At 40.5% G+C, this 14313-nt stretch overlaps 2 protein-coding genes across 2 annotated transcripts in view; one reads left to right on the top strand and one right to left on the bottom strand.

The window, feature by feature from the left end:
• Window positions 1–9572, top strand: part of rrp12 (ribosomal RNA processing 12 homolog) — a 50708-nt gene extending 41136 nt beyond the window's left edge. The window contains exons 24-34 of the mRNA XM_060925909.1: window positions 852–959; window positions 1055–1212; window positions 1339–1430; window positions 1536–1694; window positions 4392–4558; window positions 4676–4789; window positions 6830–6876; window positions 6958–7033; window positions 7169–7236; window positions 8980–9062; window positions 9147–9572. Coding sequence (XP_060781892.1) covers window positions 852–959; window positions 1055–1212; window positions 1339–1430; window positions 1536–1694; window positions 4392–4558; window positions 4676–4789; window positions 6830–6876; window positions 6958–7033; window positions 7169–7236; window positions 8980–9062; window positions 9147–9249 — 1175 coding nt within the window. The 3' untranslated portion in view covers window positions 9250–9572. The remainder of the gene's footprint in view (window positions 1–851; window positions 960–1054; window positions 1213–1338; window positions 1431–1535; window positions 1695–4391; window positions 4559–4675; window positions 4790–6829; window positions 6877–6957; window positions 7034–7168; window positions 7237–8979; window positions 9063–9146) is intronic.
• A 2668-nt stretch (window positions 9573–12240) lies between these two features.
• The window catches only part of antxr1d (ANTXR cell adhesion molecule 1d), a 46258-nt gene continuing 44185 nt past the window's right edge, over window positions 12241–14313 (bottom strand). The window contains exon 18 of the mRNA XM_060925910.1: window positions 12241–12890. Coding sequence (XP_060781893.1) covers window positions 12636–12890 — 255 coding nt within the window. The 3' untranslated portion in view covers window positions 12241–12635. The remainder of the gene's footprint in view (window positions 12891–14313) is intronic.

Consider the following 14313-nt stretch of genomic DNA (forward strand, 5'->3'; position numbering starts at 1 on the left):
GCATACAGAGATTTCTCCAGATTCTTTGAGTCTTTTAATGATATTATGTACCATAGATGATGTGATCCCCAAATTCTTTGCAATTTTACATTGAGGAAAGTTATTCTTGAATTGTTGCACTTTTTGCCCACTCAGTCTTTCACAGAGTGGTGAATCCCTCCCCATCTTTACTTCTGAGAGACTCCGCCTCTCTGGGATGCTTTTTTTATACCCAATCATGTTACTGACCTGTTGCCAATTAACCAAACGAGGTGTTTGTTTGTTTGTTTGTTTGTTTGTTTGTTTGTTTGTTTGTTTGTTTGTTTGTTTTGGGGGGATTGTATTACACAACTTTCTTCAGTCTTTTGTTGCCCCTGTCCCCAGCTTTTCTGAAACGTGTTGCTGACATCAAATTCAAAATGAGCGTGTATTTTTCAAAAAAACGAAATTTCTCTGCTTCAACATTTGACATGTTGTTTTTTGTACTATTTTCAGTGAAATGTAGGGTTTCCAAGATTTGCAAATCATCATATTCTGTTTTTATTTACATTTTACACAGTGTCCAAATTTACAGAATCGGGTTGTAATATGATGGCAGTTTTTCAAGATCTGATGTAGAGTTGGCTTGTGGTTCTGTTAAGAAGGTTGCATTGGACACGGTTGGTTGGGAAGCTTCTTTCTTCTCTATCTGTAAATACTGAGTATGTTAACAAATGTTTGACTTTTTGGTCATGCATACAAATTTGGGCAGTAAGCATTTGATGTATGAGCAACTCAAAAAAAAAAAATGCGGTGATTGGCTACCTGTGAAGTGGACATGTCTATTTATGTTGTGCTATGCTAAAAACACCTGAAATCCCTGTATGTTTCAGATGCCTTAAATGAGTACTTTGGCCATGTGTACATTGGGCTCACTGGATCAGTCACGATGATCACCTGCACTGTACTGGCCCTTACCAGACTTGTCTTTCAGTACAAAGGTAACCAACATAGTGTTTTGGAGAGAAGTATCTAAAGAGTATAATTCTAACAGGACTGTGTGTAGAGGGCTGGTTCTGACCATAATTTTATTTAGACTCCATGGACATATCATCCCTGGAACAACTCCTGCACAACATCTGCTTGCTGCTCACTTGCAGGACACGGGAGGTTGTCGGGGCCTCTTTAGCCTTTATCAAAGTCATCATCTTCATCCTGGATGTAAAAGTTCTAGCCAGTCATGTGACGGTTATTGTAAGTATAGAAGCCAAATATGTAATCTCTGTCTCTATTTTCCTCTTTTTTTGTCCAGTGCTAGTTTTACTCGAAGATATTTGGCTCAAATAACATTTTATATATCCACGTTTTATCCTCTGTCAGATGGAGGGCATTGGTGCTATGAAAGACGATATGAGAAGGTACTGCAGGACAAAGCTGAAAAACATTTTCACTAAATTAATTCGCAAGTTTGGGTAAGTTAGCTACAGTCCTGTCAAAGCTGCACTTCAAGATGTGCTTTTCCCCTGTGTATGACTCTAAATGAATTGTTCTGTCCATGCTTACCTCTGTGTGCTCAGCTTCGAGCTGGTCAAGAGCATGCTGCCTGTGGAATTTCACAAAGTGCTGGCAAACATCCGTAAAGTTGAGGCCAGAAAGAAGAGACACAAACTGTTGAAAAAGACAGAGGAGGAAGGTTCAGACAGTGAGGAAGACACTCCTAAAGCCAAGACTGACAGGTGCTCAAGCTTTTTAATGTGCATTGTTTTGTTTTTGTTTTTTGTTTGTGTGTGTGTTTTTTTTTTTTTTTTGGGGGGGGGGGGTATGCCCCACTAGCCGAAAGGCCTGAAGGGGGATTATGTTGTGGCGATGTCCGTCCCGGGAAGGGTACTCACCTTCTGAAATCAACTACTCTCGCAATTTTTGGAAGAATTTCACGCAACTTGGCAGGATTTTTTTGTTATGTGTCAGTAATGCACATATTTTGTTAAATTCGGTTACATTTTACCAGAGTTACAACCCTTGATTAACAAAATTATACTTTGACAATTTCATGAAGGCTAAAGGCCTTGTTATATGACGGTAATACTCGTATTGCAATTTAATTTTTTTTGTGAAAATTTTACCAGAGTTTTGACCCTTGATTAAATACAGTGGTGCTTGAAAGTTTGTGAACCCTTTAGAATTTTCTATATTTCTGCATAAATATGACCTAAAACATCATCGGATTTTCACACAAGTCCTAAAAATAGATAAAGAGAACCCAGTTAAACAAAATATTCTACTTGGTCATTTATTTATTGAGGAAAATGATCCAATATTACATATCTGTGAGTGGCAAAAGTATGCGAACCTCTAAGATTAGCAGTTAATTTGAAGGTGAAATTAGAGTCAGGTGTTTTCAATCAATGGGATGACAACCAGGTGTGAGTGGGCACCCTGTTTTATTTAAAGAACAGGGATCTATCAAAGTCTGATCTTCACAACATGTTTGTGGAAGTGTATCATGGCACAAACAAAGGAGATTTCTGAGGACCTCAGAAAAAGTGTTGTTGATGCTCATCAGGCTGGAAAAGGTTACAAAACCATCTCTAAAGAGTTTGGACTCCACCAATCCACAGTCAGACAGATTGTGTACAAATGGAGGAAATTCAAGACCATTGTTACCCTCCCCAGGAGTGGTCAACCAACAAAGATCACTCCAAGAGCAAGGCATGTAATAGTCGGTGAGGTCACAAAGGACCCCAGGGTAAGTTCTAAGCAACTGAAGGCCTCTCTCACATTGGCTAATGTTAATGTTCATGAGTCCACCATCAGGAGAACACTGAACATGGTGTGTATGGCAGGGTTGCAAGGAGAAAGCCACTGCTCTCCAAAAAGAACATTTGCTGCTCGTCTGCAGTTTGCTAAAGATCACGTGGACAAGCCAGAAGGCTATTGGAAAAATGTTTTGTGGTCAGATGAGACCAAAATAGAAATTTTTGGTTTAAATGAGAAGTGTTATGTTTGGAGAAAGGAAAACACTGCATTCCAGCATAAGAACCTTATTCCGTCTGTGAAACATGGTGGTGGTAGTATCATGGTTTGGGCCTGTTTTGCTGCATCTGGGCCAGGACGGCTTGCCATCATTGATGGAACAATGAATTCTGAATTATACCAGCGAATTCTAAAGGAAAATGTCAGGACATCTGTCCATGAACTGAATCTAAAGAGAAGGTGGGTCATGCAGCAAGACAACAACCCTAAGCACACAAGTCATTCTACCAAAGAATGGTTAAAGAAGAATAAAGTTAATGTTTTGGAATGGCCAGGTCAAAGTCCTGATGTTAATCCAGTTGAAATGTTGTGGAAGGACCTGAATTGAGCAGTTCATGTGAAGAAACCCACCAACATCCCAGAGTTGAAGCTGTTCTGTATGGAGGAATGGGCTAAAATTCCTCCAAGCCGGTGTGCAGGACTGATCAACAGTTACCAGAAACGTTTAGTTGCAGTTATTGCTGCACAAGGGGGTCACACCAGATACTGAAAGCAAAGGTTCACATACTTTTGCCACTCACAGATATGTAATATTGGCTCGTTTTCCTCAATAAATAAATAAATGACCAAGTATAATATTTTTGTCTCATTTGTTTAACTGGGTTCTCTTTATCTACTTTTGGGACTTGTGTGAAAATCTGATGATGTTTTAGGCTGTATTTATGCAGAAATATAGAAAATTCTAAAGGGTTCACAAACTTTCAAGCATCACTGTAACTTGTACTTTGACAATTTCATGAGGGTGTATGTTCTTCTGAAATCAACTCCTTTCACAATTTGTGGAGGAATTTCACCAAACTTGGCAAAAGGCCTTGTTATATGACAGTTATACGCATATTGAAATTTCGTTTAATTTGGGCAAATTTTACCTGAGTTATGCCCTTAATTATTAACAAACTTGTACTTTGGCAATTTCATCAAGGTGCGCTTGCTTTCTGAAATCAACTTCCCTCACAATTTTTATCCCCCACTGGCCGAAAGGCCTGAAGGGGAGTTATGTCATGAAAATGTCTGTTCCGGGAAGGGTATTCACCTTCTGAAATCAACTCTTCTCACAACTTTTGGAAGAATGTCATGAAACTTGACAGGATTCTGTGTTATATGTCAGTAATATGCATATTGCAATTTCATTCAATTCAATCGCATTTTACCAGAGTTATGGCCTAGTTGCCAGCAGGGGATATTGTCCTCTCAGAGCACTCTTGTGGTTTTTATTTATTTTATTTTCATTTATTTATTTATTTATTTATTTTAAAGGTGTGAACGTGCACAGCTATGTTCTTCTCATGTCATAAAAATGAAAATGTTTTCACGTCCAACGCATTTTTAGAGTTTAGAGGAGAGATTACTGAGCTAGAAGGAAGCACTAAAATCAACTTCCTTTTCCTCTGTGCCTGTAGTATCGAGGACATCCTGGCAGAGACGGACTCTAATGATTCAGAGGACGAGAAGCCTAAAAAAGGCCAGAAGAAGCCAGTTAAACAAAAGGCACAGGCCTGGCTGAAAGAAGGAGTGTCTGATGAACCACTCAACTTCCTTGATCCTAAAGCAGCACAGAGAGTTCTTTGTAAGTTTTTTTTTTTTTAATTATTGATCTTTCAGTAGAAGAAGTAAACAATAATACTAGTTGATATATATTAGATTTAAGATTAGATTTTGGTCATTTAGTTGTATTTCCTTATAGCCACCAACCCTGACTTGAAGAAGGCGTCCAAGATTGAGCATGGGTTCAAGGTGACATCAGACGGGAGATTGATCATTAAAGATGACGATGATGAGGAAGATGATGGATCTAAAGGTAAGATGTAGTTTGTGTTGTGCCGCATGTGAATCTGGGCTTTTGGAAGGGTGTTACTAAGGGGGTCATTTCACCGAGAAATCTTCCCGGAAGACCGTGCTGCGATCTCAGAGCATGGCTTGGTCGCCGCAGGTCGTACGCAGTCGACGGTTGACCGAGGGTTGGTCACGCCTTGGTCTTCCGTGGTTGCACGTGGTCAAGGAATGGTCTCCTCGACAAAGAGATCGTAGCTTGGTTTTTTGACATGTCAAGAAACTGAGCCTCGACCTAAAAGTCGCACAGAGAGCGTCGAAAGAGCAAACAAGGTCGAGGAAAGGATGCATTGGTCGAGAGACAATCGAGGCTAGAACGGGGATGAGCGATGCTCAGTCTTCTCGAGCGAGAACTGATGGGCCGAGCAGCATGGTTGTGCTGCTTGGCCCGTCCTCGACACTCACTCGATCCGTGCGATCTAGCTTCACTTTTTTGCGATCAAGCCTTGCTCCGCGCAACCTGTCCCAGACCTTCCCTAGACCTGTATGCTCCCCATTCTTCCCACGATTGGATTCTAAAGAGGATTAAGGTGCGACCTACTTCAACCAATAAAGATCGACCATCGCTTAAGTTGCGACCTACCTTCGCCTAATCCTATTAAAGCTACGCGTACTGAATGTCATATAAATAGGGCGCATAAATAGGGTGCATAAAGAGGACTAAGGTGCGACTTACTTCAACCAATAAAGATCTACCATTGCTTAAGTTGCAACCTATCTTCGCCTAATCCAATTAAGCTACGCCTACTGAACGTCATATAAATAGGGCGCAATAGCATGATGCAGAGCGATTGGGTCCATGTTGCCCCTTCGGAGGCTGGTCAAAAACTGATGGTCGGCCACCGATCGCCGGGCCTTTTTATACGGTCACAGTGGGTCACACGCAAATCCGGGCGACCGTGACAAATTTGCGCGTAGCTCAGGCGAGAATCTGTCTAGAAAAGATTGAGAATTGAGCGTACAGAGCGAGGCTAGAACGTTTATATCGCAGGCTAAATCGTATTGATCGAGGGTACGTTGCAATTGTATGTAGCTAGATCGGCCAAGATTGAGCCTTGATCGGCCGAGGTCGCGCACTTGCGAGGATAGATCGCCGAGAGATCGACGCTGTGTCGGAGATTGATTGAACAGAACGAGCCTTGGTCATGTTAAGATCGCATCAGATCGAGTGGATAGACGCAAGTAGAGCGTATGTAAAGCATCTACAGAGCGTATAGGACGCAGGTAGAGCGTACACATCGAAGGTCGAACGAGATAACATCGAACATAGAGCGTACACAGAAAATAATGGGTTTAGGTCGCACGGATTTTGCCCGCGACTACGGGAAAACATAGCTGTGATCATAGTCGCACGCGATTTTTCCAGATCGTACTCGGTGAAATGAGGGGCTAAGAGAAGCACTGTTAGTGCTTCTCAGTCCAATTCTGTCCCTCTGTTGTGAGAGTTGCGATGGAGCAAATTTTGTGAACTGTCTTAAGGGAGGTGCCCTGAGGTTTGAGGACCACTGCTTCAGAAACATGCACCTCCCGACAACTGCTTCTGTGATTTCGAACCGGTCTTATGCTCATCTCAAAGACATGCGGTTAGGTTAACATGGGACGGTCTTGGGCTGAAGTGTCCTTGAGCGAGGCACCGAACCCACAACTGCTCCCCGGGTGCTGTAGCATAGCTGCCCACTGCTCTGGGTATGTGTGTGCGCTCATTGCTCGCATGTGTGTGTTCACTGCTTCAGATGGGTTAAATGCAGAGGATGAATTTCACTGTGCTTGAGTGTACATATGACAAATAAAGGCATCTTCTTCTTCAAGGCTCCACAATACACCCATATCTAGCATCTTGTATATTTTTAAAACCGTCATGTACTTGCATTCTTACTATATGATGCTGTATTGTGCAGCTCGTTAGGGTTCTAGATTTACGTCAAGATTTTTTAAAAAGCTATATAATGACTGTCTATTGTTAAAAGTGCTAAACAGTACACTGAACTGAATTGTGCCCCCCCTTCAGATGACAAGGAAATTGATGACATCCTGAAGGAGGCTGGAGTGAAAACGGTGAGGAGTTGTTGATCTTTTGACAGTGTTGTGCATGCAAATGAACATAGTTTTTAATATTTTAATCTTTCTTTTGAGCAGAAAAAGAGCAAGAAGAGGAAAATTGAAGATGATATGGATGATGATATGGAGATTGAGCCACAAATGAAATATAAAGGTATGACACCTTTGTATGTGAGAAAATTACAGAAGCAAAAAGTGTCCATGGTGGAAGTGCGTTTCTCTGCATTTTAGCAGCATTGTTTCAAAATAAATTTCTTTCTATAATTTAGTAACTTTTTTTTTAACTCAGCTGGTGGCAGTGGGATTCACAGACCTCTGGGAGGAAGACAGGAGACGGGTGCTGATTACAAAGCTAAGGTAAAGTTGGATCTAATCATCGAGAAATGGTTATCAGTGTATAAACATAGCTCGTAGAGATGAGGGTTGTTGTTTTTTTTTTTAAATCCCACAGTGCTACTGAATTCTCAGATCTGATTAGCCAGACGTTGTTGAGATAAGAAACAGATTGTTACTGTGCTAATTGTGTTTATCCTTTCTATAACAACTTGCACAGGGATGTCTTGTGTCAGACGTGTCACATGACCTAAAGAAAATGGAATAATTGTTGATTTTACTCAAGTTTTCTGTGAAAAGGCAGTTATTTAGCATTTAATGGAGGGGTTGACCATGTCGGTGCTTTGTAATAACCAAAAGACTTAACTGATTAAGTTTTCCAACATGGGAAAGTCTGTAGGACAGAGGGGCTTTGTGTTTCCACAGTAGCATTTTTTTTTTAATCCCCCAATGGTTGAAAGGCCCAAAGGGGGATTATGTCGTGGCAATATCCATCCATCCATCCATCCATCCATCCCGGGAAGGGTGCTCACCTTCTGAAATCAACTTCTCTCACAATTTTTGGAAGAATTTCACAAAACTTGGCAGGATTCTTTGTTATATGTCGGTAATATACATATTGCAATTTCATTAAATTCAGTCGCATTTTACCAGTTACAGCCCTTGATTAACAAAATTATAATTTGACAATTGCATGAGAGTATGTTTTCCTTCTGAAATCAACTCCTCTCACAATTTTTGGAGGAATTTCACCAAACTTGACCAAAGGTCTTGTTATATGTCGGTAGTACGCATATTGTTGTTGTTGTTGTTGTTGTTTTGTTCAGTTCGGTCACATTTTACCAGAGTTGTGGCCCTTAATTAACAACCTTGTACTTTGACAATTTCATGAGGATGTACGTTCTTCTGAAATCAACTCCTCTCACAATTTGTGTTGGAATTTCACCAAACTTGGCAAAAAGCTTTGTTGTATGACAGTTATACACATATTGAAACTTTGTTTAATTTGGACAAATTTTACCAGAGTTATGCCTTTGATTATTAACAAACTTTGGCAATTTCATCAAGGTGTGCTTGCTTTCTGAAATCAACTTCCCTCGCAATTCTTATCCCCCACTGGCTGAAAGGCCTGAAGGGGAATTATGTCGTGGCGATGTCCGTCCGTCCCGGGAAGGGTACTCGCCTTCTGAAATCAACTCCTCACACAATTTTTGGAGGAATTTCACGAAACTTGACAGGGTTCTTTCTCAGCAATACGCATATTGCAGTTTTGTTCAGTTCAGTCGCATTTTACCAGAGTTATGGAATAATTGACAGCGGGGGATATTATGCTCTCCGAGCACTCTTGTTTGTCTTAACTGAGAGAGAGAGGGGAAAGGTGTGGCTGGTGAAGGGAGGACTGTTTATAGCTGCTGTAATGCATGTGATGACAGGACATAACTTTGTTCCACAACTTTTAAATGAAACCATAACTGGATAAACCCTATGATGTGCCATTTCTTTAATAACTAAAAGATTTAATAATTGATAAATAACAGTGGTATAGAGGAGTAAAACCCTTCAGTATATGCTGTTAAGGAAAATAATTATCTTTGGGGTGGTAACGATCCTCTGATTTTGCTTCACGTTGGGCTGAATCACATCGCCCCATCATCGATTTATTTTCCAATTGCAGCACAGCCGATTGTGTTTAATTCTTTTACATAAACCTGAGTTAATTATAATGTGATAAGAACAAAGTGGCTAATAAGTGTGTTGTCCATGCAGAAAGGAAAAGGTGACATTAAGAAGATGGGGAAGCATGACCCGTATGCCTACATCCCTCTTAAGAAGGCCCAACTCAACCACAGGTAATGAAGCTGTGGAGTCCCTGAAGATGTTTTGCCAGTATTTTGTGATGCACTCGGTCTGATCTAGTGATTTTGTGTTCACAGGAAAAAGGCCAAACTGCAGGGCCAGTTTAAGGGTATGGTCAGAGGAGCGAAGAAGGGAGCGTTGTCTGGAAAGAGAATGCAGAAAAATAAGAGGAGAGCCTGAGGCAGATATAAGCATGTGCAATATTTCAAAATATGGATGGACAGTTGTGTTTATGGACTACCTTAAAGCAGTTAGAGTTCAGATCAGATGATTTTATCACACTGCATCATGCTTTGTGGCTTAGAAATGTGAGGAAAGTTGCACAGATGGTGCAACTAAGAAAGCTGTTCTGCTACGGAGATAACTAACGGTGTTCCTCTCATCAGTGTGCACTGCTCTTCAACAAAGTGTTTGTTTTAAAAGTGGAAATGGGTGGATTGCACAAGATTGTATTTTGATGTGAATGTATTTATGCGTTGGAAAGTAAACATGGTTAAAACTCAGATGACCGAAGGAGTAGCTTGTGTGGTGTTTTATCTTTGTTTGGAGAGGGAAGGAAAAAAATCACTATTCTTATGGGTTTAGTTCTCCCATAAGAATATATTAAAAGAAGTATATTTTGTGTGTTCTAGGTTTTTTTTTTTTGGGGGGGGGGTCTCTTAGGAAAGAGGTTTTTAATAAAACGGTTTGATTTCATAGAAAATATGTAGTTGTTTTTCCTCCTATAAATTCAATAACAATGTGCTTTAATTGGGGCGGTGTAGTGGTTAGCACTGTCGCCTCACAGCAAGAAGGTCCTGGGTTCGAGCCCAGCGGCCAACGAGGGCCTTTCTGTGTGGAATTTGCATGTTCTCCCCGTGTCTGCATGGGTTTCCTCCGGGTGCTCCGGTTTCCCCCACAGTCTAAAGACATGACACTGACACTGGGTGTGTCTAAAGACATGACAAAGCTGACACTGGGGTGGCACGGTGGTGTAGTGGTTAGCGCTGTCGCCTCACAGCAAGAAGGTCCGGGTTCGAGCCCCGGGGCCGGTGAGGGCCTTTCTGTGCGGAGTTTGCATGTTCTCCCCATGTCCGCGTGGGTTTCCTCCGGGTGCTCCGGTTTCCCCCACAGTCCAAAGACATGCAGGTTAGGTTAACTGGTGACTCTAAATTGACCGTAGGTGTGAATGTGAGTGTGAATGGTTGTCTGTGTCTATGTGTCAGCCCTGTGATGACCTGGCGACTTGTCCAGGGTGTACCCCGCCTTTCGCCCGTAGTCAGCTGGGATAGGCTCCAGCTTGCCTGCGACCCTGTAGAACAGGATAAAGCGGCTGCAGATAATGAGATGAGATGATTTATATAATATTTTAATAGGGCACAGTTTAAATTGAGTGTATATGCCACAAAGACATTCAAGTAGTTTCTTCCCCTGCAAAACAAATGTTTTATTTATTTATTTATTTATTTATTTATTTGGTGAAGCTTACCTTGGAGAGACCTAATTTCCTGTAATGTCTAATTAGATTGGAAACAGCTCTCGGACCATTTCTCCATGCAGAACCTTTTCTTCTTTGTTTTTTTTATTTGTACAGGTGGGCTGCAGTCTTCAGTTCAGACCTCAGGTGGAAATATGGAGAATGGGATGATTTATTGCCGTGTTGAATTTAAATGCTAGTTTTGGGATATTGTCTTGGTAAAAGACTTGTCTATGGCCAGATCTTGAATTCCTGGCACAGGTGACTGGGTTTTGAGCTAAAATATCCTAGTACACAGTATCCTCCTAAATGTGTGCTCATTATATCCATAAACTTTAATTTATTTAAAACCCCCCCCCCCCCCCCCCCCCCCCCATTTTTAAAACACCCTTTAACCCTTTAGGGTGGGGGAAAAGGGGGGATTTCACATGGGTGCAAAATCATTTAGACCTTTAGCAAACAGGAACTCGTCAATCCGGATGTCGGTATTGGGTTGGCCAGCACTCAGAGGACTTATATTAATATCACATGCAAAACGGGAAAAAAAATCTTTCTTGTGTCCTTATTATAGTAGTTTGTAGAGTGACCTACAGTAGAGATAGTTATGGAAGTCTCATTCATAGACTGTAAAACAGGTTCTACAATTCATCACATGTTCCTTCCAAGTGTTTGATTTGCAAAAGTTCTTGATGTAAATGAAGAGTTTCTGCTTGGTGTGAGGGACAATAAAACATAAGGTGATGGTGTTAAACTCTAAAGGTGGATTTGCAAAATAAGGTCCTAAAATGTAAAGTGACTGTGAACCAATGGTCTATGTGTCCATCATATCTGAACTGAAAATGTGAAAAGTACGCCTGGTTAATGTAATTAAATTAAAGCAGGAGAAAAGTCACTCTGTTACAGAGGTAGTAAGCATTTAGGTTTTGAGCAGAAATGAACAGGCTTGCTAGTACCAGAATGTCAGCGTAGGTCCAATCCCAACACAGAAATCACTAAATACAAAATACGCTATTATTCCATATAACATCCCTTTGAACTTGCTTCTAACTATTATTACTCAACCTCAATAGGTGAGTCGGTGAGATGGGGGGGGGGGGGGGGAGTTGTTTGTGTTGGCAGTGTTAAGGCCTCTCCAGTGTCAGATGTAGGTCAGAGTAGGACTTGTGCAGAAAACACGTGCAGAATGAGAGAAAGTGGATCTTGGGGGAAGCACCAGGACTACAGAGCACACCAGACTGAGACACAACAGGAAATATTCACTACACCACGTCTCTGCAGTCCAACAACAGGCTGGACCCATATATGACCTGGTGTCTTTCTGGTATAATCAGTTAATATTTAAAATAAATACTATGTACATTTGGTTACAAAAATGTTTAATAAATGGCAGTAATATTTGATTAGTTGTGTGTGAGAACAAGAAGAGAACAATTTAGTTTGGGTGTTTTTTTTTTTTTTCTCCAGAGAAAGTTGTTCATATACAATAAAAAGTAAGTAAACACAATTACATTTAAAAAGTTGATCACGTAGTCTGCAGTTGAAGCATCCAAAGTATAAAAACCCAAGCCCTGCTTTCCCCTCGACGATACAGTTTTAAAAATTTGCAAAAGTAGGCCATGTTTAGTGTCCTGTAACAGTGGTGGACACCCTGTCCTTCTATGCTCAAGTGCTTTCCAGGAAACCAAGGTGAAATAAATTAGAGGATGGAACTGCCCTGCAGTTGCAATTACTTTATTTTTTTTTCAGGTATAACCAAGTGATCTAAGGATAGTGCCTGCAGAAATTACTTACAGCTGACTAACCTACACTTCAAAATGCTTCAGCTCTTGATTCTTCACCTTTCTGCCAAAACCTTAAGTCGTCCATTCATGTAGTACATTAACATGTCAATTTCATTTCCAAGCCTAAAATAAAACTTTTCCAAGACTTGTACATACTGACTACGTAACGTGATAATTCACAAAACAATATGACTCTTTTAAAGCAGACCCAATACCCAACTAAATACATTATATCACATATCCATCTCTGGGGAAATCAGTAGTTGACTTTTTTTTTTTGCTGTCCAGCAACAACTCTTAGTTAGGGTGCTTAGGATTCTGCATTGTTCTCAGTGCTGGTTCCCAGGGCAGGGTGGGGGAAGAGAGGGAGGGGGTCTTGGGGGTGCTCGTGATGGTGGGGGCCCATGGGGTGATCGCATTGGTGGGGGTCCGGGTGGTGAGCGGGTTGGTCGGTTGGGAGGTGCTGAGGAGGAGGGGTGCATCAGAGGTCTGTGCTCTGCTGGGGGAGGTGGAGGTGGAGGACGGCTGTGCGTTGGAGCCCTGACTGCCTCGTCTTTCACCCGGGTAAAGTTGATGCATCGACCCTGCAGGCACACAGCAGATGGCAGGATAAGTGACAGTTAAAAGCTAAAGCTTACCTCCTTGTCATGTCTGCACTTTACCATCCAGTTCTGTTTATTACTTAGCAAAGATGCCCCACTGACCCAGGCCATCACTTTATTTTCACTATAAATGCAAAACGTTTTATCCATGAACCCCAGGGGGCCGTAAAGCATAGATAAGGGGTCTTTTCTAACAACAACCCACCATTATCAAAGCTCTTATAAATAACGTCAACTGGAATCTAATGTCAATTTTAATAAAAATGGGTTCTGTGAGTGCACAGTTCCAATTAAAAGGCAAAATATTATTGTGCACATTTCAATAATGCCTGATTTAAAAAAAAAAATTAATAAATAGTGTTTAAAAAAGTGCCCTATCATTTTGAATAGTTGGTCTGTAAAATAAATATCAACTGAGGGGATTTAATAAAAAAAAAAAAAACTTTTTTCATCTCTTATTTGTACATGTACACTCCTGCCCTTAAAAAAAAAAAGATCCTTTTCACTGGAAAAAAAACACTTTTTTTTTTAAACAGTAAAAGGGATCTTTTTAAGGGTAGGCATGTACATGTATGAATAGGAGATTAAAAAAGTTTTTTCCCCTTTTTTTTTTTTTTACAGTAAAAGGGATCTTTTTAAGGGCAGGAGTGTGTATGTACAAATAGAAGATTAGGCTAATAACGTACTAAAATCACCTCTTTGTTTCATATTTATAGCAGCCATTTAAGAAACATTTTACAGAGTTACTCTCAAGTCAGAATAATCTAATCATAATCATGTCTAATCACGATAATTAAAAAAAAAAAATTTGTTGGCTAAACAAACTGATCCAAACAAGTTTCATCCTGAAAATTATTTTAAAGTCATTTAAATTTTTAAAGTCAGTTCTGCACTGTTCTCTATAAAAATAATTAAAAACAAACCAAGCATAAGGGTTAAAAAGATGTTATGTAGGAGACGAGAGGGTGAATTCTAGTACAGCTCTAATATCTACAGAGACAGAAGAATAAAATATCATAAAAGAATCCTAATCTCAGAGTGCTGTGTCTTTGCCCAGATGATGATCCTTAAATAGGCACAAGATTTCACACACTCAAAATTTCAGCTGTCCGTCATCATTCGGCCCCTAAAATCATGGTGGTGGAGTTTTAGGAGTTGCAACATTGCACTTTAGGAAAGTTGAGTATCAGTGGAAAGGGAAAAAAAAAAAGCATCCTCCAAAAGGAAATAAAACCTGCATTCTTACAAGAAACCTGATTCATCATTGTCAGGAGGGCTAAACTTTCAGAAGCCATTGTGAGAAAGTTTTCAAAGGTCAAAGCAAAGAAAAAGGTATTCAGAGTGTACTTTACGCATCATTTATTGTGAAAAATAAAACATTCAGCAATGTTGGACTCACGAACTG

The sequence above is a fragment of the Neoarius graeffei genome, chromosome 7 (assembly GCF_027579695.1).
Source record: "Neoarius graeffei isolate fNeoGra1 chromosome 7, fNeoGra1.pri, whole genome shotgun sequence".
Lineage (NCBI taxonomy): Eukaryota > Metazoa > Chordata > Actinopteri > Siluriformes > Ariidae > Neoarius > Neoarius graeffei.